Raw genomic sequence first — 25,137 nt, 5'->3', positions numbered from 1 at the left:
TTTAAGTCAACAGGGTTATACCACCTTCAGATTGGTGTAAGTGAAAGGCCCTACAACTTTTGGCAGCCTTGTCTTGTGACAAAGTGTATCCTTCAGATCTGAGTAATATACCCTCCCTCCCGACGGAGTGCTTCAGAGAAAAATGCAGGGGGATTATAAGAACAGCCCTTTACCTGAAGTCATATGTATTTGCAGGCAGTGAAAACCCTGGCCAGATCCCCAAATAGCTTTAAATATTACTATCTTGATGCAGGAATTAATTTGCATCTTTTTGACTAGACGATCCCCTAAATAAATATCCTATGAAAAAACCACCTAAATATGACCTTGTACGATTTTACAGAGCACAGCCTCCAAATAGCTGGTAAAGACACCCAGATGGTGTTTGGTCTATGTATTTTAGTCAGATGGTTGATTTTCCCCTTGGTAGGTTTGTAATGCTCAAGAAAACATCTCGCCCATCTATCTGCATTTGAGTAGAATACAAACTGACTAATAGACAAATAATCCGTGTGAAAGTAAATAGCCTTAAAGTAAACTGCCTTCACATTCCATTGATCAGCTCAGTCAGCAAACTTTTCTATACTGTCACTAATGTTCTAAATATTTTGGAGAGAAACATGTCAGAAGTATAGAGAATTTCCATTTCTGCCTCACATAAGGTCATTATGAACTCCTCCTTGAATTGATATTGATCCTTCAGCTTGAAGAAATATTCCTCCAATTTATTTTATTTTTGTTGCTGTAGGAATTGTTACTGAAGGTACAAGGAAGAAAATGAACCGATGCAGAATGGGATCCACACATAAAAATACGATGTAAAGCATCTGCAGTGATAGGCTGGCATAGCAGATGCTCTTTAACCATTTCAGGTTAAAATTCAGGGCTGTGCCAGCAGCCAGGAAGCCTCAGGTAACCAGTTGGGTATTTCTGTGGCAGCAGCACCCAGCTTTACCCAGTGGTAAAAGACAGCAAACTGCTTTATACCATGGAAATGTCAAAGATCAGCAAATATTTCATCCTGAGGACAGCATTAGAACATATTTTGTCCCTCTTCTAACGATCCTAACTTTTGCGACCTGCCTAAGTTCAGGATTGTGCTTCAGCCCTTTCTGGACACTCCTTGACAAGGTTGCTGAGAGGCGAGAAGGACCAACAGCATGCCAAAACTTGCTCTCTGGGGGAAAACAGGGGCTGACTGTGGGAGAAGGGAGGAAAGCAATAAGAAGGAGAGGACATGGCAGGGGGTTCAGTCAACTCATCCCTGCCAAACTGGAGGAAATTCCACCAAAGGACTGGCAGAATCCACTTGGAGAAGGGCTGAGGCATCTCCTGTTAACACTACCTGGCCAAGGTATCACCAAATTCAACAAGGACAACCCCTCCCCGCCGAGTCCAAGCAATGCCAAGGACAGCTGCTGGTAAGGAAAGACTCGGGTAACATTCTAGCTGTCTTTGTCTCCTTGCAGCTGCTGCGATAGGGGTGCAGTTTTCTACTTCTGCTGCCCCAAAGATGAATCAATCCCTAGAGAGGACAAGCGTGAGTGTGAGTGCGTGTGTGCGCATGTGTGGAACCTGCATTTTCACACCATCTCAGTTTCTGCCTGCTTCTCACTTTGGTTAACATTTGAAAAATCCACTTCCCAGAGTGACTTTTTAAAGAGAATGATTTAAAGCTGAAAGCCAAAAGGACCACATACAATTCTGTTTGCTTTTGGTTTTGCTACTGGATATAAAGAGAGAAAAAATCCACACTAGTGGCTACCTTTTATTTTACCAGCTGCAAAAAATATCTGCTAAGAGTATGGTTAGGAGAAACAGTTAAGAAGAGTTGGTTTATCAAAACTTGCCTGAAATGTTCAAATGAGCACAGCTCAATGGCAGATATGAAAGGTAATGTCTAAGACAGAAATTGGGTCAGCGATCTGCAATAGCGTACTTGCCAGTGTGATCACCATGAACCTACAGCTAACGGGGACATCAGGATCTCCCAGATATGAGGATGGTGGAATGACCAGGGTGATGAAGCAGCCTGTGGAAGTTTGAGGAAGCAGAAAGACTGGGTCATAACAAGGACCACAGACTAATTGCTGTTGAAAGGAAAAGGAAAACAAAAATATGAAAAAAAAAAAAAGAAAAGCAGGTGATGTACTTAAGTCTTTCTATATCCTTAATGAAAGGCACTGTTTTTAAAATGGTATTTTTATGCTTAAAACAAAGTTTTAGATAGACAAAGGGTTTGCCAGGAATCCATCTTAAATTAGATTTTGGTTTATTTGCTCTGTTTTTAGCATGTTCTATCTAAATATATATATTTATATTAAAAGAAAAATAAAAGAAAAGCAATAATAAAGAATCATAAATTTTCAGTAATATCACAAAATCCCTCATTAGCTTTCTGAATGCTAAATGTCTCCATTGATTTAACAAATTGAACAAGGTTTGTACAGTTTTTGAGAAGACAAATATGATCTAGTAACAGATTGGTATCTCTCTTCTTGGGGCTTTTCAGTGCATTTATTTAATGGTTTTGAATGTACATTACTTAACAGAAACATTAAATGCCAGTGCTTTGCAACAGTTTTGTTACTGTCTCTTTAAAGTAAACAAACGAAAAATACATTCAAAAAAGCAAGGCTGTTTTGCTCATGTGATGGCAGAGGCTTTGGGCAGCTGCAACATGCACTGTTCCTGCTCAGAGACATTACCCAACATCAGTCAGCTGTCACCAAAAGAGTAGTATGGAAAGCATTAAAGGATAAAAAGAAAGGGGGCAGGGGGAGAACTGAGCAAAATGCCACACATGCCAGTTAGTCTTTCCAGAAGGAAGACAACAGAGTATGCGTATTTGGGGGAGGAAAAGGGGGTAAAGAGCACTAACACAGAGAAAAACTTGACTTCAGGGGAAAAAAAAGCGGCTCTCCGAAACTTGTTTAGCAGGTTCACATTCCTAACATAATCTGACTTTTGTGTTGGTGTTGTTTTTTGTCCTATTTCTTATTTTGCTTTCCAAGAGAAATGTAACAAAACTGAGGTAGGAATAATGGTGGGCACACTCTAGCCTGGAAGATTTCTAATGGATGCTAAATGAAGACCGCAGTAAGGACAATGGAGCCGTACACACACAACAAAAACTCAACTTTATAGTTTGGGAAGGGAAATTAATGTACTTTGAGGGTTCAGTTTTGCTTTGTTATTAGTACTGTTTGTTTGGTCACAGTCCACTGCGTTGCTATAAACAGCTCTGCAACCCATAGCTCTGCCAGTGACCTACACTGATCCCACTCCCTACAACTTCACCAAAATAACCTCAAAACTACGACTAGAGCTGCACAACAAAGGCCAGCAGTCACAGCTTAAGGTAATTTGCTTCTTGGAGTCCTACCAAATCTTACGCTTGACTTTTTTGGATGCTAACGTAAACCGATTAAGTGGCTCTTTTCTCATCTATGCACCTTCTAAAGACTGTATCACGTAATTATCAAGGAGCAATATGCTGAAAACTCTCACAGTTTACCCACAAGAAAAATCATTCTGCTCTGGTTTGATCTGACAAATTGGCAAGAGAACCATTTCTGAACACTGGGAAATCCTTCTGTTTCTATTTTTAAAAACTGTAAAGCTTCAGTCATATCACGCTTTAGTTTTTTTCCTGGATACATTCAACATAATTTTCCTTGCTATTTTCCAATTGTTGAGGTAAACATACATATTTAATATAAAGTAACATTGAAGCCTAGCCTATAACTCTCAGCAGTACATAGTGCTTTCAACACATTCCTTTGAGGTACTGTACAAATCACAATCACTTTCCTGAGTTTTTGCAGACAGAACATTAAAAGAAATGAACTGCAGAAATTAAGGTCCAGATTACCATTACCCTGTTTTACCTGTTCTTAGTTTAACACCGCAGAACAGACAGGATTGAGGAATACTGTTGCTCTTAGAATAGCAAAAATCTGGTTCTCTGTCGCAACACAACCGTTCATCTCTTTAGTCCAATAATGTTTGAAGTTAAAGCTCTTTATATTAGCACATGCCACCAATGTAATTGTGAGGCAAACAAAAAATAAAGCACCACTTCAGGCACTTGACAGCAACTAAATCTCAAGAACAGCAGAATGGAATCAACACACAGGGTTCATGTCCTTCTGAAATCAACCCACTTGCACCTTGCTCCTTGGTGAGTATTGTCTAGCTTGAACAGAACTGAGCATCAACACGCGCTTTCTGTCATGTGTGGCTTTTTCAGATCAGCAGCTCTTGTTTGATGCACTTTTCCTTCAAGTCTACCCTGGCTCTTTAGAGGCAAGGTAAACTGTAGTCTTCCCAGTACCCTCTGCAATTTTAACACTACTGAAAAGGGTTCTCTACCCTATGTAGCAGGTTCTGTGTGTGCCAACATTCATTATATTTCTTTTTTTTAAGTAGTATCACTGACTGCAACCAAACATTTTGTTCCATTCAACATATGTATCAAGCTCTTTTTGAGATATGCTAGGCTGTATCTTGCAGAAAGCATTTTCAAAGTCTTGATATGTAACTGGCCTCAACTGGCTGGGCATAATGGCTGAAAGGTCTGTGGCTGGCATGGCGTGGAGTGGACCCACCACAGCTTCCTGACACAAGTGAGCCACATCTAGTCCAGAAAAGCCTTCTGTGCGCTGGACAAGCAGTGCAACCTCCTTGTCATTGAGACAGTAATTGTGCTGTGAGAGCAGTTGTACTATTATCTGGTGCCTCGCTGTGCTGTCAGGAAGTGGAATTAAAAGTCGTTTCATGAAGTACCTTCGAAGAGATTCATCAATTTCTTCTGGTTTACTTGTGGCGCAAATTACTACTATTTGGTCCTCAGCAGAAGTCAGTACAGTGTCCAGCTGCATAAGGAACTCGGTTCTCATCCGACTTACTGGACTGTGTTCTTCACTCACTTGAGAGGAAAGGAGCATATCAATGTCACTAACAAAAATCACTGAGGGTTGGCGACACCTTGCCACAAGGAAGGAGGCATGGACAATTTTTTCTCCTTCCCCTAACCACTTTGTGACAAGGCCAGAGCCACTGATTTTGAAAAATGTGGCCCCCAGCTGACTAGCTATACATCTGCCCATTAACGTTTTGCCTGTTCCCCGAGGTCCAAATAAAAGGATGCTCCGAGGTAGAGCAGTAAGTCCATTGAATGCATCTGACCTCAATACTGGCCATAAAACCTCCTCCTTAATGACGGCCTTAACTAGATCTAGGCCAGCGATGTCGCTCCAGTCCACAGGAGGTCCTTGGTTTATAATCTCATTGGTAACAATGTCAATGAGGTGTGTGTCAGTATTCTTCAGTTGCTCGTCCACAGAGTGGTTGGATGAGGTAGCTGCACGAAGTCCCGGGCCTTGCATTGGGTGAGGGAGGAGCTGCCTGTGGTCGTCACTGTGCTCATTCATTACTGGGGAGGAATACTTCCCAAATGAGTCACTTGATCTCGAACCCAGCGAGTTTTTAGCAGTACTATAGGATGGGGGTGTTAGAGCCCTACTGGACTGGCTGCTGAATTTCCTTTGCTGTTCAGAGGACATTAGCTGCTTTGTTGGCTTAAATGCTAAGGATGATGTTTCAGCACTTCTGTCAAAACCATTCCCCCTGTTTGCATTTGAAATGCTGTTGTCGGGCATTCGATACATGGGACTCTGTGTAGATCTCTGTTGGCCATAGCTGTAATTTCCATAACTGGAGTCCATTTCTCCTTGCCCTGCCATGTAGAAAGCTTTCCTTTTGAGAGAGCTGGCTGAACTGTTTGTCAGAGCAGATGGAGCAATAGGTGTCAGACCATGGCCCTGGTAGGAATAGCTGGGGACGGTGGTTGGGGGCAGAGGGGTTGGAGCAGGGATTCCTGAAGGCAGGTAGGCTGAGGGCGGTGGGGCACCCCCAGGGCTGTACCCAGGGCCAACAGCGGTTTGAGGCGGATAACTGGCAGAAGGGTAGCTGTAACTGGAGAGGTTAGAGGTCCCGTTGTAGCCAGGGACGAGGGCTGGTGGCGGTGGTGGCGGTGGTGGCTGCAAAAGTCCCGAGCTATGCAGAGGGGATGGATGAGGGGATGGAAGTGCAGGTGCTGGCTGGCCACTGTAACTGGTATGCAAGTATGAGCCATTGTATCCTGCGGCATATTCCTGAGATGGGAGCCCTGAATGAAGACTGGGAACGGTGTGACTTCCACAGGTGCTGCTGGAATAACTGGGTTCAGCCAGGTTGCTGGCCACCCCTGGAGAGCTCCCGATGCTGGCCGAGACATCTGTGGGAGGGAGGGCTGCACTTACTCCAGCTTTGCTGGCAGTGATAACATCTGGGACGCAGTTCATGGGATACACACTCTCCGAGTTCAGTGATGGCTGCCAGGGCTCACTTTCATTCTTCCGGCCATTCACCAGCCCCGAGGGAGCTTCAGAGTAATTGCTGAGAATGGGCCGCTCAGACGGGCCTTCCAAAATACCAGAGTATTTTTCTGCGTACTTTTTCAGAAGATTGGAGGCGGTCAGAGCTGAGATGTCATCGTTGGCCCAGGCATACTGGTAGGTGCGCTGCAGGTGGCCTCGGTAGGCTTCCACCTTGTGGGCAGGGGACCGAGTAGTTGAAGTGATATCAAAGTGCTGTTCTGGCCACTGGGCATGCTCCGGCGTCCACTGCATCTTCAAGCCTAGGGCAGCAGGAAAAAACAAAGTTAACAGCGAGTTTGGCTGTTTTCAGATGCTTTCAACCGACTTCTCAAATGTGCTGCCTGCGAACTTCCTTAGCTCTCTAGAATACTGTACTTAACATAATACCTTAAGGAAAGAAAATTCAATGCCCTTATGAAGCAGTAAAAACTGCCTGGTTTACCGTGGGCACATACACACAGCCACATTTTATGTTGATTCAATAGGGGTTTTTTGTTGGTTTCAAAAAAACATAGAAAATGACAATTTTCTCAAAGTAATTAAATAAGACTCAGCACATTTTAAGTACTCTGAGTGCAGATCTATTGTTAACATAGAAGGCATCCAACTGCTCTGTCTTATCTCATCATTGTTCCAGATTTATATTTTAACCGATATAAAAATATGAGACACAGCTGACAGATCACATCTAGGATACCTCTCTTATTTGGTACTGAACACCTAGTTAGCACAGTATAATGCACCCTGCGCAGAACAATATGACACAGACATAGCAGGTCATTCCATAATCCAACTCTCATCTAAAGTGGTCCATGACAGTTTCAAATCTGCTTCGTGGAGTGCAGCAAAGCAATCTCCCAGGCAGCACTCCGTCGCTTTCATCACACAAAGCCTACAACTCGGTATGAATTACAACTGGCTCCTTTCTGCCTCTCAGTTCTGTTGTTGAGGCTCTGGAAAAAAAAACAAGCATGACTTGTCTGTTGGTCTCCTGCTTGCTCTCTCTACCCTCCCCCCCACCTCGCAGCCTCCAGGGTACAAAGAAAGGTTTAAAAAATAAAATAAAATAAAGCGAAGAAAAGGAAAAAGAAATTAAGCCAACTCCCTGAAAGTTCTGTGGCTTCCACAGCTGGCTACAAAAAACCCTAATCCTATCTATAAAAGAAAAAAAAATGCAAATGTCATTTTGAAGCAATTAATCTTGCAAATAATGTGATGTGAATTATTCCCCCTCCCTGTAATTCACTATGCACAGTAAGAGCAATTTACAAGCATTAAGATAACCCACTACAACTCGTACCTATGCATGGTAGACACATTGCTTATTTTTGTACAGCTGTATCAAATAGAACTCTTTAATCTCTCTCGTATTACCAAAAGTGATTTTTGCAAACAGTCTTGTGCCCTCTGGCACAGATTCCCTGATAAGGAGCAGGCCTAGTCGAAATGAAGCATCTGTGGCACTAGCTCCCCTCTGAATTACTGCAGTCTATTTTGACAGCTTCTACCCCCTCCTGTTTTTCTCCCCAACCCCTTTAGCTCTTCATTGCCTGACTCTGGCATCTGACATAGCCAGCTTAGCCTCGCTGAGCTAAACCTAACACAGCACACAGTTTGGTAACAGAATGGCATGTTTATTCCCTTCTGACTTCTTCTTCCTTGTTTGCAAAACCACTGCACCAGACACTGGAAGTTAATTAGCAGAATGATGCTGTGCTAATTGTGTTAATTTACAAGGTTTTAGTCAAAGAGAATCATGCCAGGGCTGGCACTGCTGTCATGCTTCCGACTTAATGATTAAGAAATACTGAAAACAAGGTGGGAAGGATTGCAGTAATTACACAATAAATGAATAAAGCAACAGATTCATTTGCAATTATATTTCATTGCAGTTGCACTCATTTGCATTTGGATTCTTCATTTTTATTTTTGGATTCATGTATTTGCAAATCACCAAATCATTTAAATTTAGCCTGAAAACTGCAAAGTACCTCTAATTGAGCCTTTTTATTTTATTAGTACAAGTACTGCAAATCTTAGTCCATGTGAGCATGCCATTGATTATTTGTGGATTTTTTTTCCTGAGCATTCTCTTTCTCTCTCATTTTTGAAACACTCTGACCACTTGAGAAAAATGTCTGTTAACAATTACACAGTCATCCTATAAAAGTAGATTCAGAGAAGTGCTTTTGACAAATGCAGCTTTGAGACCGAGTTTTTGGCAGATTTATTTCTTTCATTTAGTGTTAATACAATCTTTTTTGCTAATTGTTTCTGATGTTTCAACCAGTGCCCTTCAGAGGGGGTAAATGTATCATGAAATTGGGTGAAATTATAGAAATCATGCTTGTATAAAAAAAATACAATTTTAATGAGGAACTATCGGAAGCTTTTCAGAAACCACACATTGTTAAATTCAGCTGGAAATCCAAATAGCAAATCACCAAGAGCCAATCACAAGTAATCAGTATCTAAAATTCTTCTATTGTCATGGGATTTACTTCAAGCTTTTTTTTTAATAAAAAGAAATAATATTAATGTTCCTGTAACATAGTAAGTTCATTACCCCATTAAAAAAAAAAAAAAAAAGCCAACCAAATCAACCAACCAAAACCAACCCACTTTCTATGATATTTGGCTTATAAGGTTACCAAAACACTGAAAGCTTCTGTTACAGAGATGTGAAAGAACTTGAGTAGATTGATGTTTCACTAGACGCTAATGAACGGATGCCACTAGAAAGACTCTTCCCAAAGAATGCACTAAAGCAGCAGTGAAACTTTTGAAAAAGAAGGTAAAATAGGCATGGATAGAACAGACAATCTGGCTGGGCTGGTACTTGTACTGTAGTTAATGAATATGCTTTTGGCACTTTGGCTTTAATGCCTTGTAAAAGGCAGACTATTCAATTTAAAGAGATAAAAGAATGCACTAGGTCAGAGAACAAAAACATATATCATACACTACTCACTTAGCAAGCTTTTCAAAATACTTTTCACAAATACTTAAAAAATTTCATCAATTTTTTTTTATTTAGAATGGATCATAGGCTTTTAAAATAAAATAACTTTCTAGTCACGGTGGAGAGGTGTATTTAGATGGTGCAAAAAATTCAATTCTTTGAATTTTATTTGTGTAGATTAATTTATTTTCCTTATTAAAAGGCTGCAAAAGAATGTTGGAAAATCTGAATTATCCATTATAAGAGGAGGGGGGAAAATCACATTATCAGCGTTCTTTATTTGGAATAATTGCTAGATAGACCAGCAGTTTCCACATTTTCATGCTATCTTTGGATATGCTCACTGCACAATAATTGAAAGTTTATTTATTGATGCATATTAAATACCAATGCATTTAACAAAGGCTGTAAAGGCAGGATTGTGCTTTGATTAGATAAGCTTAAGAGAACAGGACTGTTCTTATCCCATGAAACATGAGCATTTATTCCAGCACATTACAATCATTAGTGTCATTTGGAAGCATAGGTTAATAGTTAACCATAAGCATATTTTTTTTCATTAGTATGCAGTGAAGAATTCTGTATTTACATGGAGTCCACTGGAATGGTCTGGACTAGAGGGCACAAAGAGTAGTTTTCTCAATTTGACATTAATCAAAAAAGCAGCAAACTTTTGCTAGGTTTGACTGCATTTGTTATAAGTTCAATAATTGTTTGGAAAAAGTCAAATGTCTGATTTGGGAGGGAAAAAAACCCAAGTTTCTTTAATTATGCAGACACACCTCTCCTCAATTCCTTAATGTTTGTAGCTACTTCCCCTCCATATTCTAAATTGTATTTTGTTAGTTGCTTTTTGCTTGAGCTGATACATTCCTTTTATTAGGGATCCAAATGCTGATATAAACATCTAAAATTAGGCAAATAAAGGCATATTTAGAGCTTGTATTCTTTTTTTAACATAATTAAAACTCTGACATAAGCCACAGTCCTGCATATAGCCTATTTGCTTAATAACTTCCTGTAAATCCAGAAGAAATGCAAGGCTGAATGTATTTTTTTAAAAAAAATCTTTGCTAACATGGGAATCCTCTGAGCTATCGACATTTTTGAACTGTGTAACCTGTTTCGGTATGGACTATAAAAGGCAAAAGGAAAGTATTCTGTTCTTTAAGTACAGGTATGCACTTACCAGTGAATTGCTTTTAAGATAAATCTAATATATTGTATAGAAGAGGCAGTGTAGCCTCTTTTAGCAGTAACTATTTTCACTTGTCCTGACAACTCTACTATACATCTCTTCTCCATAATTCTTCCATTTAAGCCTACCTGAATCACATTTGAAGTAATTATAGTCAACAATTTCATTATTCAATTACTTTGAACCAAGTCTTTGAACACTTTTTCCCTTCTAATTTTTTGCTCTTGACTGAAAACGTAAAATCTAATACATAATACTTAATCAATTTCACACACAATAATTCCATAAGGCAGAAAACCACTTAAATACTCAGACTTATGAATTAAAAACAACAAAAAGAAAGAATGCCATAGTTAAGAAAAAATAACATTGTAATCTGAGGCAAAATGAACAAGCAAGATTCTACACATCCTTGGTGTCCAGCAGGGCCTAATCCTGCTGGGAGCTCAACTAAGTTTGTGCATACAGAGAATCCTCATCAGCTGGTGCTCTCAGTATCAGGTCAAACTGCTCGGCTCCTTGCAGGATTTATCAGAAGATAAAAATAAATAACTACCTCTTCCTTTGAATTTAAATAGAAGGGATTCTGTTGAAACCAGGCATTTAGAAGTCCAGAAAGACTAGCTAGGACCACACTGGGTGAAAGCACAATTTACAGTGTCCCACAGAAAAATCCAGATGATGACAATCACCTTTCAACCAACCAACTTGGTTAGCAACAGCCTACTTTAGACAAAGAACACTGGGGTTTTAGTAAATCTCTCATCTATTCACATCCCTAATAAAACAGTCAAGCTAAAATCAAATCATATGCAACTGTGGCTTGCTGAAGATACCGGCAGAGGTTGCACTGTGCTTCCAGAGATGCTGGAGAACAAAACCTAAATGACAGGGAGCTGCTGTGCATGAGGAGCTAGAAACAGGGGCAGCACATCAACCTTCCCAAACAGCTATCAAAGTTTCAGTTCAGATCAGAGGCCCCCAACCGTTTCCTCAACATACCTGAAGCAGAAGAAAATAATTCTTCTCCTGTTGTGGTCTCTTTGTTTCTGCCCTGTTCATCTCTGTAGTGTCCTATCTAGTACTGGTCTGCAGGTTCATTTGTATACATCAGTAGCTCAAGCAGGTTCTCAGCTTTAGGCATGTGGCTAAATATGATCTGAGTTACTGTTTAATGTGCTGTTGAAGAGATGTAGACTGTACCAGGGGCAAACAAGTAAATGAGATGCTTCTGATAACTATTCATAACAAACTCATGGGAGCACACTGTTGGAAGGTAGGAAACAACTCCAAAATCCCAAATCTGAGTACCACAAACTCTCCTCCCTTTAGAATTGCAAGTGAATGTGAATGTCATCCCTTTGGATTACTTACCCATTTACTTAAATACTCGAAAAGCTGTCCCTGCTCACTGTACTTCTACTCTCAGCCCTGTCTCCAATTATTCAAGACACTGAGTATTTACACAACGACCAAAATGATTTTAGCCAAGATATTTGCTTCCTGTGGACATGCAGAGACCAGCTCAACCAAAACTGCTATCGACATAAATAGGCACTTCACTAGGAATGTGCCAGGACTCCTCAAATCTCATACTTCAGCGAGAGCTGAAGGTGTTAGTACCTTGAGGATCAGACCCTAAATTCATATTTTAAAATCCTTCTTCAGCATGGGACTGAACTGAATAAATTAGTCATGCTGTAACTGCTGTTCAAGATGTAGGACACACAACTCCCTGAGTTTGTACTAGATCTGATAATATTTTGTAAGACTGTATACTGTCGTATGTCCCATAATAATAACAATTAATTCAAGATAAAACATTTCTTTTACACTCCATTTTTTATTAATAAGCATAATTTCAGCTGTTTGGAGATAGTGCAACTGATCTCTCTTAATTGGAAACAGGAGAGATTTTGAAGAGTAGATTGAGCTAATTATGTTTCATAGGGTGTGAAAAAAAGAAGGAAAGAAAATGATTCCCACATTTATTTTCTAATTACTCAGTGAAGACCTCTGCTCCAGTCCATGGAGAAACTCCTTTGACGTCAAAGGATTCAGTGGGAGGATGAGTCTCCAACTGAGTCGCCCAGCCACACAGGACCAGCTTTAGAGGCTTTTTTCTGTAAGTGGCAGCCACAAACACATGAACACAGGCCTGGAAACTGCTCTCAGCATTTTCTTGGTAAAAGTACATTCTTCCTTTTATTATACATAGCCTATGCATACCATGTGCATCAGTGGGAGCAAGCTGTTGGCAGGGTGTTTACAATATGATTCCCATCTAGCAGGGATAGTGAAAACATTTCAATCTTTAAAACAAAACACTTCAATCCCAAGTAATATTGAAGATATCATATATATCAGCAGTGCTTAAAGAGAAAAGCAGCAAGAAAAATGTATCATATTTTAGAAGAGCCTGTACTAGTTAAAAATGAAATTCCCGAAATGGAATCTCAAACTAATGCATCCCAATTATCTACTTTAAATGCGATCAAATGATTATTCCTTTTAAAACACACTTTCACACCTCACAACAGCAAATTGCAATATGGTTACAGCAAATGAGTTCTCTCCCTCTGAGCCCCTTCCTTGCCATTTACATAAAGCAGTGCCTTTGATAGTCACAAAGACATTTCTGGCTAAACGGCCTTTAGCAGATCCATCAGTTTCAAAGGCCTTATGAAACAGAAATAAGGAGAAATAATAGTCAAGTAAGCTAAGAGAAACTTGGCCCAGAGATGACTCTATCATATTTTGCCAGCAGAAGCAGGTTGGATCCGTAGGCCAGCAAAGTAACAACACAGCCCACAGATGTGGATCATAGGGACTGTAGGTATTACTTAGGCTCTCCATTTAGGACCTCCCAGGATGCTGCCTGCCTCGGAGGTATCGGTTTCTCTGCAGCAGCAGTCCTTAAGCACAAAAACATTCTCAGTTCAGGGCTCCATCCTTGCAGTGTAATCACATTGATACACTATCATTGCATACCATAAATAAAACCATTTATGCATGCCTCACAACACTTCTATACAGACAACTGGTCATATTTGCAAACAATTGTAGTTCATATTTTACTATGTCAGCCTGCCCTCACTGTATGCTTTTGCTCACAATAGTTTTCTAAACCAACTAGAAAACACAGTTTTCTTTTAACCTATTATGACTTCCAGGCGTTACATTTTTAAGCTGTTTCTGCCAAGTACCTCCAAAAAGCACCATGCCTTTACAGGATTTAGCATATCTTGTCAATGCCAAACAAATAAGATCATAATAATGAATACTCAGAAGTGAATACTCAGAAGAACAGTAACTGTAAACAAAAGTAAACATAACTTATAAAAAAAACCAAACAGTTTTTGTAGTCCACTGAACACACGCTTATAGCTATAATATATTTTTAAAAGAGTTAGTATACAACATAATCTGCAATTTAAGCCCATATAAACAGGAGAATCAACATAACTACTGCAGGATAACTGCAGTGATTCTGAGAATTAAAATATTCACATGGTAAAATGTAGTCATATATGAATATGGAGTTCGGCCACTTGGTACAAGTAGTTATGCATATCTACAAATGCAAAATAATTTAGACCAGGAGTATGATTTTGCTCCCACTGAAGTGCTTACTTCAAATCTCCAGTAAACCCAACTGAAGCTTTCAGAAGTGCAGCAAAATGCATACACTCTTTTTAAGCAACAAAATAGCACAAGTAGCCTTTTCTCTGGTTCTCTTCCAGAAGTGGAGTTTGAGGTATGTTTACCTTGAAAGAGCATAACACAAATCCTTAGAAACAGAGTAGATAAAATACAGTCGCTGCTTTATCGTGTTTCTCATATAATCAACTGCAGCAGGTGAAACACAGAACCGTGAACTTGTTTTTTAGCAAGTAAGTGAGAGGCAAAAGGAATTAATTTTCAGCAGTAGGAAGCCTCATATAGAACATTCAGATCTTGACCTAAACTCTTCCAGGAAAAAAAACAACAACCTCTGAAAATCATAGTTTTCAAATATTGGATTCTATTATTTTTTTTCTCATTTCTGTTGCCAATCATGATCTAATAAATTGTTTCCTTTTATGGGAATTTTGTTCATTCACACTTAGAACTATTGCTTGGTTCCTCAACATAAATAAAGCACTTTAAAACCTTTTTTTCACCTATTCTAAACCCATCAAGACAATTTCCTTCTTAAACTCACTTCTTTTTGCCAAACGAAGATCATCAGGACATACCACACATGTCCATAGGGACAGCAGAGCTAATGAATATGTATGTTTTATGTCACAACAGAGCACTCCCCTTGTTCTGCGGTATAGACCTTCCCTTATGTGAGTAAATAACAGGTGAGCACTTGTGCATGAGGATAAATGGGGTTAAAACTGCCATAAAGGAACATACTTTATTTGAAGAAAGTGGGTGCACAATAAATAGAGATTTAAGCGATGCTGAATTATTTTTTAGATCATGCTGTTCAAAAATGTTAGAAATTAATCTTACTCTAAAGCACAAGAACAAGCTACATAGCTAGTTATTTAAAATATATTTCCCTCCAATTATCCACAGCAGCACTCTGTACAAATTCTGTTACATTGGTTTTTTATATGTTTTTCAACCATCATATTTTTTATATATATGTATGTGTGTATTTCATAGCTCTATGCATAGCAAGAGAAGATTAATTCCAGAGATTTATCTAACCAGCCCTATTTGCCTTACAGACATGAAGACAAAGATCAATTTCAGTAAGTTTCAAATAACTGTAGTCAGGTTTGACCCATTACATTCAACTAACAAGAGCAAAAAAGTAAATTTATATGTGCCAATAACACAATGCTCCAGCCTGTAACCAAGCTTCTAAAGCGCTTATTCCAAAACCTACCAACATAGGAAAGGTATGAACAGTTGCTTTACTGAGATTAGAGTACCTCTGCTAATTAGCTAAAGGAGAACAACTACTGATTAAATGTATATATAGAAGTAATCTGATACTCAAGAAAAAAAAAAATCCCTCTTAAGAGGACTCCACAGCGTGTAAAGCTTTTGCAAAAATTGCTTATGTTATTTATAAATTTTTACTTTTTGGCAATCTGCACATTAATGAAGTAATAAAGAGATGTTGTGTCTTAGACAAAAATAGTCTATAGCCAGGACTGGGTTACATAGTGCATTAGTTCAGTGTCCTTCACTCCTGGGACCTGCATATAATTTAGTCCAGCCTGAAGAAAAGAACTTCTATCTCACGGCTGAGAAAAAAGCTACATATGAAATGAGTTTTGGTGGGTTTAGTGTTGTTTTTTATATACAAGACAACATACGAAGATAAACTGCTTTAGAATGCTCCTGACGTGGCCCAGGATTAAGAGCAGGGAGCTCTTAACAGAGCTCATCCACCCTCTCCCTTTTCCCTGTCGTACCATACACACACCACACATATTTCCCTCTACTGTAAGCATCAGAGCAGCTAGCACTGGCATACATTGTCTTTCCATGGAGAATATCCTGCATAAAAGGACTGTATTATCAACCTGTATACTTATTTCATTTATCCAATAAAAACAAACAACAAGGTCTATATTTCAACATGAGAGATGATGCTGTAAGAAGGGATGATGTTATCACGGGGAACCCAAGATTTCCTCCCCAAGGTGGTGATCACCTTAGCTAAGTCATTAGAACTCTACTAATCATGCTCTTATAGGGAAGAAAGAGCTCCGGCATGGCTCCTTCCCTGGCTTGGCTGCATGAGCAGCTGACCCTTCCTTTCCTTCCTGCTCCCCCCAAAGCAGAGAAACAAGATTAAAAGCAGAAGCATAACCAGAGAACTGACATCCTAGAAACATTAAGCTGAGCTAAATCTTTTCCTCACTTAAACCTTTCAATTATTGTATCCCACAAATTCCAAAGATTCTTTATTGCTTATTCAATAAAATGTACCTGAATTAACTCCTAAAAAATGAAATGTAGTTTTGTTTGTTTTTTTTTTTTTTTGCAAGCTCTTGATTTGGGACTTACTGTATTGTTTCCTTAGCATTTGAAAGGAACTATATAGATTGCTCAGTTAGCTTGACAAATAATCTGGGGGCTGAGGGAAGGAGGAACAGGGAATTTTATATAAACAGATATAAAAATATCTCTCTTTATATATATGCATATACATTTATATATTTTACACACAGAGGCACCAGAGAGAGAATGTCTTAACTAAGAAATTTAACTCTGTGTATGCTGATATTTTTGCCATATTCCTGGAGAGAGTGGGAAGGGAAAGAAATTAAATCCTCACATTATATGTTGGTTCTACTTTCTGAAAAACAGCCAAGTTCATCCTGCAACAGGAGAAGTCAAGCCATGCCCCAAACCACACAGTACGTCATTGAGAGGGTGCATACGCATTTCAAGGGCAGATAAGAGTAACATGCTGGTTTTAAGAACAGGAAGAAATGATAGAGCCTAGGTGATAAAATGTCAAATTCTTTTGCAGCTATCACACATATTTGGCCTTTTCTGTAAACAACCTTCAAGAGACAACAAAAATCTAAACGAAGTGATGATAATATCAATAACTAGCTGAGGACTGTTGTTGGCTTAAATAACAATAAAAAGTATTATTTTTCCTGTAATTTTGTCCATAATATTATTGCATACATAGTTATCTAATGATGAAATAGTTTTAAAATTTGCTTCAGGGTACAGAAGTCAAGCTCCACTGATGAGCATCTCAGAGTGCACTACAGGCACATATTTGTATAGCTGAATAACAGCACTAGAGTTTGTATGATTTAAAAAAAAACATTATTTTACTTGATGTTTGATGATGCACACTGATGAAATTGCTTTCTCTAACAAAATGTACAATATATTACAGTTAATTCTAAGAATTTCAAAGAGAAGGTAGAACACTATTGTCACAAAAATTGCTGAAAAGGGGTCTTGGTATCGATAGGAGATGCCTAGAGTGCAAGGTTCATGGGCTTCATTCACCATCGCTTCTCTGGCTTGAAGTCACAAGAACCACTGAGGTTTACAATTTATTGTGAAGGAGATAAATGTGTTCCACTTTTTAATTCATCATTTTCTTTTTAGGCAACAATTATTCAGCAGTTAATTATACAAACTATATTTTGGTCAGCAGCATTTGGATTTTGTGTCACATGTATGGAAAAAGCTCACCACAGAAAATATTTCATTAAAATCCAGAGAGAGTTCTGATACTTGCTGCACTATCTCAGTTTCTGATTTATTTCCTGTGACTAATAAGGTGCCTTTCCAACTTTATTGAAAGCGACTCTTCCTAAAATTTGCTAAAAAATGACGGGACAGAATCTGATTTAAACCTCACTCTGAGATCCCAGTCCAACATACCTTTAGCATGCATGTCCCATGTGTGTCCTCCTTTTGTTGTTTCTCCAGTCAGATTTTATTATGAGGTTTAGTTACAAAACTCTCCATCAAATTTTGAGTTAAACAATATTATAAAAGTGCACCACATGAATTTAGTATTAAAAATGCTCTATGCTATCAAAAAGAACATTAGGATGTGATTAAATATTCAGCAACTACCAGCTTAAATTCTTTTTTCCATTAACACCTCTATTTTCATCCTCAATTTGTAGGTAACATACAGGAATGACTTAAAAGAAAGCTTAATAATTAATTCAGTTAAATACACTTAGCATCAAAAATTAAGTTCATAAACTAACAAACACTCACTGAAGTATTTGTTATCAGCAGTACAAATTTATTAAGCTTCGTTTTTACTTTGGAAAATCTTTTTACAAGTTAAAAAAAAGAAACAAGTTAAATTATGATGTACTGTGATAGCTGTGAGAATTTTGTCATTTCAAGTAAAAGATTTACAGATCTGTAAGAGATTTACAGATAACAACTGAAAGGTGCATTACACTAATCAGAGGAACGCATAACCTCTGCAAAGCAGGTAGGAGTGAATCACTTTAATTTTCTCTCTTCTTATGGCTTTATATTCTTATGCAAGGGAAGTGGAGGAAACCTAAATATGACCCTATTTAGATATATTAACTGAAAAGCCTTTGTAGAATTTTTAAGCAAACAGGATTGTGCTTCCAAAGCTGCCCATCTAGTTTTCCAATGTGTTAAATTGGACGGCTACTTGGACAGCTCTCTATTCATTACTGAACTGTGCAAAGGAAACACAGAGGTGGCATTTTCCTTTTAAACCATCTAATGCCTTGTAGGCAGATTCCGAAGCATCAAGGAAAGATTTTTTTTTTCCTAGACAAGCTGTCGTAATTGAAATGAAGTCTAATCAGACTCATTACTGTTTTCAGCAATTTGCACCACCAAAGATGCTTATTAGGTAACAGTGTTTAATAAACCGCTCTTTAGAAAACTACCAGTAATGAGCTCTTAACAGCCAATCTTTAGCGTGAATGCAATGTGAAAAGTGTTCCTAGCGCTGAATAGATTTTCACATTTAGTAGTGTCATAATTAAGCTCAAGGAATTGGTAGCTGTGATGATAGATTTACTGCAAGATAGACACTTTTTTCCTCCTGAAAATATATTTGAAAATACTTGGGGTTCAGTAATATCTATAGACTAAATTTTAAAATTGGTTAGAAGACTGAGCTATACTGGATTAGCTCTGTAAATGGTACTTAATCAGAGAGTATTTGGGGAATGCACAGAGTAGTGGAAGTCGGGTATCATCTAGCAGGCATGCATAAAGTTAATTCCATTTAGCTTTGTTTGACTGCTCTTCCATCACTTAACAATTTCCAGTCATTAATATACAAATAATAAATGTTGTTGCCACCAGCTGAATTATAATGAACAAAAACGGCTAATAAGAAGAGATATTTAAAGAAACACTCGTCAGTACTCTTTACATAGTGGTGGCTGCAAATGCTTGCGGAAAAAATAGAGCAAATTGTTGGTTTCAAAATAAAACTATGGATGTAGAATATATGCATATATTTATGTACACACACAAACACATATACAACTAATTCTGGATTTCCTACACATTTCACATACCATAAACTCCTAGCATCTACCAAAACCCCAAAAGCTTCAAGTTCCTAATGTGAAGAACACCACCAATCTGAAAACATAAGGCTGTAACATATATTATTTATAAAACACAGTCATCAGCCAGAGATAAGTTTTCATCAATAGAAAGTTCTATTTAACTAGATATACAGCTCACTGCACTAGTCATATCAATAATACTACCTAACAAATGCTGAAAGAGGCAAAAAAGAAAATAAATTGCATGTATAAGCTCTAGTTAATTAAATATCCAGAGCAAATCTCAAGGAATAGCCACAGTTCTCAACAGATTGATTTAGATCTGACATACTATTTAAAGTTATCAATAAGAAATGACCAAGACTACTTTTTCGTCTCCCACTAAGAAAAATACATAGGGATGCAAATGTTGTTTTGCCTGCTAGAGATTCTGCTGGAGAGGGTTTGTGTCAGTGGCTAAGATTTTTGAAAGAAGTGCATAAAGATTAGTAATCAATAATGAAACCACTAACAAAATGATGAAGACTAATTCTCTCAAACTGAGATTTTTATCTCGGAATTCCATGTTAAGATGTTAAGAGTTCCTTTACTGGAACTCCTTTATGAGTGCTTTCATTACATTTTTCATATACCCTAGCACCCAAATTTCAGTAATCCTAAATGCAGCCTCTAAGCCTTCATTCCTGTTTGTTACTTTTGGAATCAATAGGACTACGAGAATTGAGACTACTAAATTAATGCCAGCTTCATTTGATTTTGTGGTATGCACTTCTTTGCACTACAAAGTGGAAAAAGAAAAAAATCACCAAAAAACCAACACTCCCTCACCCAGAACTCATTCCCAGATGGGTTTTTGTAGCTTTCAGATCAAAATATCTTCCAGTTTCTTAAGTCTGAACTGAATCTGTACTGAATCGTACCCTACCATGCAATTCCAAACTCTGCACCTTTAAGTCACACACTTAGCTTCTGCTCTCTGTAAAATAATGTAACATAAAATAAAATGAGACCCCACAGTTGCTTTAGACTACTTCCTCTTGCACTTCTGAATAATACATCAAACTTCACATCATTTGTGAGTGGCAACCTGATGCTCTAAGATACATAACATGCCTTTTATATTGTTAATTTACTTGTACTTACTCTGTTAAGTGCAGATGGTCTGAAGCATCAAGTGCTTATCAATAAGAACTTCAATACCATATATTATGCTATTGTTAGCAGTTTAAAATTGAGTTTAAAACATTGACAGAAATGCAGCATCTCCAGGAGGTATCCTAGGCATCATTTTAAAACTATGGTTACAATCCTTTCTTACTTCTAATATAGAATTAAAACTGGGGGGAACTTCCAGTGTATTTCTTCCACATCCTAGCACTACCACAAATAAAAAAACCTAAACCAAACAAAAACACCCTCAAACCATATTTTCAGCCTCATTATTTTATCAAGCCATACCGACATCAAACAACACCTGACTTTCAATAGAACTTGAGACTCTTCCTTCTGATCTCTCCCAGCCTGCTTTGCCTTATCAAAAAAGCCTTCTCTACTACACTCTTAGAGGAGTTTCTATTGAAGAACTAGGACCTACCAAATTTTACACTACTCACAGGCTGCTACCCTGAGATTAAGTGTCATATACAGGAGCATAGATGAGCATAAGAAATTGCAAAAGTGTAGGAAGTTGAAGAAGGAGGTGAAGCTACAGGGGCAGACTAAACTCAAGGCGGAATTTGCCCCCAATCACTGAATTGGTGAGAAGGAGCAATAGGATCCCCCAAAAAGGACAGTATGAAGAACCTAAAGACCCATCTTGAATTTAAGATGCTGCCATTAGCCAGCAGCTCCATGGTATGAGTGGGAGAGGACACTCCACAGGGGCATGACGAAGCAGGAAACAGCTCTAGTGGTAACGTTTGGTGTTATTGAAACCTTGGAGTGGCTCATCTCAGGACAACTCCACCAAAAGACAGCATAAATAGCAGAAACTGGAGTCCAAATGAAATCTATTGCACCTTCTACAGCAGCATTTTCTCCTCCATCAGTGAAATTCCAATATTACAGCCCAGCTTCTCCCAGTCAGAACCCAGCATCAATCACAGATTGCCTTTCAACAAAAAGTACCATAAACAATCCGTAGGGTGCCTTTGAGCACAGAACACCTCAGATTTCTCTGTTCTGTTATTTATGGCAATTTTATTTAATTTTTTTTTTTGTGGAGTAGAGAGCAGCTTGGATGAAAGATCATACAACATTGTTTCACTAGATGTTTTGCATTGTTTGTTTGTTGGCTTTTTTGAACACCGCTCTACTCACCCTCCCAGCCCCTCAAAAAAACCCCAAACACCCAAAATACACTTAATTGTTCCAAACAGAAGCAACCACTTATCCAAATGATTGCATACAAAGCACCTCTGTGGACTGCCAAGGTTACTGTTCTGTTATGACACATTTAAAAAAGCTACATAATAGATGACTTGCAGCAGATGATAATATTTGTCCAACAGAACTGGAATCCTTTGTATTATGGCAAACAATATTCCCTGTACCTCAGACTGGTTTAAACACACAGACTTGCTTATCAGGTCTTTCTTCAAAGGTAAAGCCGTCTAGTACATAACTTTCCTGACTGAAGATGTTTCTTGAAATATCTCCTTATAAAATTAAGGAGGCAAAAGGAAGAACACCGAGTCCTATTTAATAACAGTTGTGGGTTTGTCTGTGGAATGGGGGTTAATAAAGAAAATGCATGTATGAGAGAGGAAAACATCTATAAGCTTTGGAGGGGTGGGGTGAGCATAGCAGAATGTAGCAGTCCTTGACTTCTACTTTATTTTTCGGTGTGTATTTTCTGCTTTTCCACTACAGAGCTTTCTGTTTATTTTAGCATAACTCATATATTTGTCATTAAACAATCAAGTTCTAATAAAAACCATAATGCAAACATCCAATTGTGTAATGAAAAATAACACAGGGTTGAAGGGGGGGTTCCTACTTGATCTCAGATGCAGATTAACTTATGCCCCGCAGCATGAAATGGGAAATACGTTCCTGACTATTACAGTTTTGATTCTCAATTTATATTTTATATGGATTTTTAAAGAGACACAATACAAAGCTTTAGATCAGAGAATATCTCTCTCTCTCCCTTTATGTATGTATGTATAACTGTACACATATATACTTACTTCCCCTCCCAAAGCAGGAATGACTTTTGTCTCTAGCAATGGCACAGCATCTGGTTGGGAATCTAGCAGACAGAAAAAGCACAGAACCAGAAAAAAAAAAAAAAAAAGTGTGCTTTGGATAATCCCAATACAAACTATATCAACTGAAATCCCAAATTTATGCCCCTATGAGAAATTCTAAGCGATCCTTTTTTTCAGTAACCACTGTGCTGCACTGCAGCATACTGCAAGATCATTTCTGCCTAGAGAACAACAGTTTTATTCATAAAAAGGTAAAAACCATTCAGTTAATTGCTTTTTATACTCAATAAACGTTAATGGTTTATTCACTGGCAGCAAGCCAGGAGATCTTCTGCAACAGACACAGACCCTGCAGATGCATCTTTTCTCCTATATCTGACATATATGATCTGCTTCCCCCTCCCCCAGTTCTTGACGTGTATTCCTGCACTGTCCTCCATCTCAAAGTTAAAGCTGCACCAAATCAAGAGTAGCAGTGCTAAAGGGTGGTCAGAAAATAGGACAGCAAAGGTTTTTGAAGTTAACAAAGCAGCGTCCTGTTCCTACCACCTATCAAGCATGTTTCTGAAGGCCACGTTGGATGATTGCCACTCACTTTAGCAATTTAACTCTGTAGATACAGCACAGTCTTTCAACATGTTCCCCCCACAGTGGCTTGTGAAATCCATGTGGAGGGATCCCATCTGAGTCTGTGTCAGCCCACTCACTGAGTGGCGGGTGAATACCTAACCTGCTATGCCAGCGTATGGGGTTAGCTGTTCTGAACACTGATCTGAGAACAAAGAGTAAAATAGACAGTAGGAAGAAGGAAATCACATTTATGAGGACTTCAGAAACTTTAGCCCATAAAAGGCAAGAAAATGAGACAGAACAACCATACTCAAACCTTTGCTGACTACTTTCTAAGGCTAAGGAAGACTTTAAATTTGTCCACAGCTTTACTTAAGGTTTTTGGTAGTTGTTTTGGATTTTTTCTTCCACACTTCACATTGTTTTCATTAGGCACACAATTATACAGGCAGGTTATGATACAAAGATTTTGTGCCACCTTTTCAAGAATACATCCAAAACATTTAAAGTAAATATCCTATATTTGATTTAATGAAAACTGCCTTGGGCTATATCCATGTCTTGTTCATTCCATGCATTAAACAGACAGTTTGCCATAACTGAACTAAAAGGTACTTGATAACAAATGGTTAGAGGGCATGGGCTGATATTTAAGAGGTAAGGTTGCACCAAGGTAGCTTTGAAGGGCCATTTTGTATTGAGGATAACCAGAAATGACATTTCTTAAAAAGGTCTGGATTGCTAAAGAGGAGGAACGTCCTAAATGCATCAATGAAAACTGCTGCTGAGCATGACTGCTTTTTTAATATTTTGACTATTTTCAAATGAAAGACAGTCATGCTACAAATGTTTTTTCAATAAATCTCTGGAGAGTACTAGGCACTTCCAAGATCAGTTACACAGCATACTCTTAAAATGATTAAACTGTCTCTCACAGCACTTCCAATGATAGACTGCCCAGAAAAGGCACCAGTGCCCCACAAATTAGGAATTGTAGCAGTAGTTGATAAGCTAGAATGAGTTCTGGGATGTTTTAGGACACACCTCACCATCATTACTGGGCTGCCCCTCTTGGAAAAATTCTTCCCCTTGTGTAAGGTCATTCAACTAGATTAAAATATCTCACTGGAATGTTACCTCTTTATAACACTTCAAATACTTAGGTGTAGAAGTGCTGGTTACAGGATGAACAACGAGCTTTCTTTTATATGCACTGCATAAAGATACCACCTATGTGATATAGTTGAGAAAGAAAATTTGATCTATATTTCTGGGGTAGCTCTACCTAAAACTACAAGTTACTATGACAGAGAATTTAAATTGTTTGAATGGTTCCCCTGGTCCCTTCTTCAAGTTGTTATTAATGTCTATAATTTAGGCCCCTGTGCTTCTAATATGCATGTGAATATCTCACTAGTCATATGAATGAAGCTGCATAATTAGGCAGTGATATAATTTGTAGCCTCCAACTCTTTCTCCCACTTCACTTTCCCGATGCTCCTTGAAGAGACTGTGATTTATGTTGGTGGCAGATTGTGCCACCATTACTCACAGAAATACCCTTTCCCTGAGATTTCTTTGAAATTAGTGACAAAAATTAAACCTCCTAGTAGTCACCAAGGACAGGGATACACCACACCAACTCCTCTGCCACCTACACACAAGGGGGGTACAACTATGTTACTGGGATGGGAATTTGGGCAGGTGACAAAATGATTAAGTATGCTTATCCTTTCATCTTCCAGACTGACAGAGACTT

General features: G+C 38.4%; 1 protein-coding gene across 5 annotated transcripts in view; it reads right to left on the bottom strand.

Annotated features, from left to right (window-relative positions):
• Nucleotides 1-1,395: 1,395 nt before the first annotated feature.
• Nucleotides 1,396-25,137, bottom strand: part of FIGN (fidgetin, microtubule severing factor) — a 101,709-nt gene continuing 77,967 nt past the window's right edge. For all 5 annotated transcript variants that reach the window (XM_069861209.1, XM_069861208.1, XM_069861210.1 and 2 more), the window contains one exon: nucleotides 1,396-6,682. In XM_069861209.1, coding sequence (XP_069717310.1) covers nucleotides 4,434-6,682 — 2,249 coding nt within the window. In that variant the 3' untranslated portion in view covers nucleotides 1,396-4,433. The remainder of the gene's footprint in view (nucleotides 6,683-25,137) is intronic.

The sequence above is a fragment of the Phaenicophaeus curvirostris genome, chromosome 7 (assembly GCF_032191515.1).
Source record: "Phaenicophaeus curvirostris isolate KB17595 chromosome 7, BPBGC_Pcur_1.0, whole genome shotgun sequence".
Classification (NCBI taxonomy): domain Eukaryota; kingdom Metazoa; phylum Chordata; class Aves; order Cuculiformes; family Cuculidae; genus Phaenicophaeus; species Phaenicophaeus curvirostris.
The sequence above is the reverse complement of the archived record's forward strand: the minus strand, read 5'-3'. Positions and strand labels throughout refer to the sequence as shown.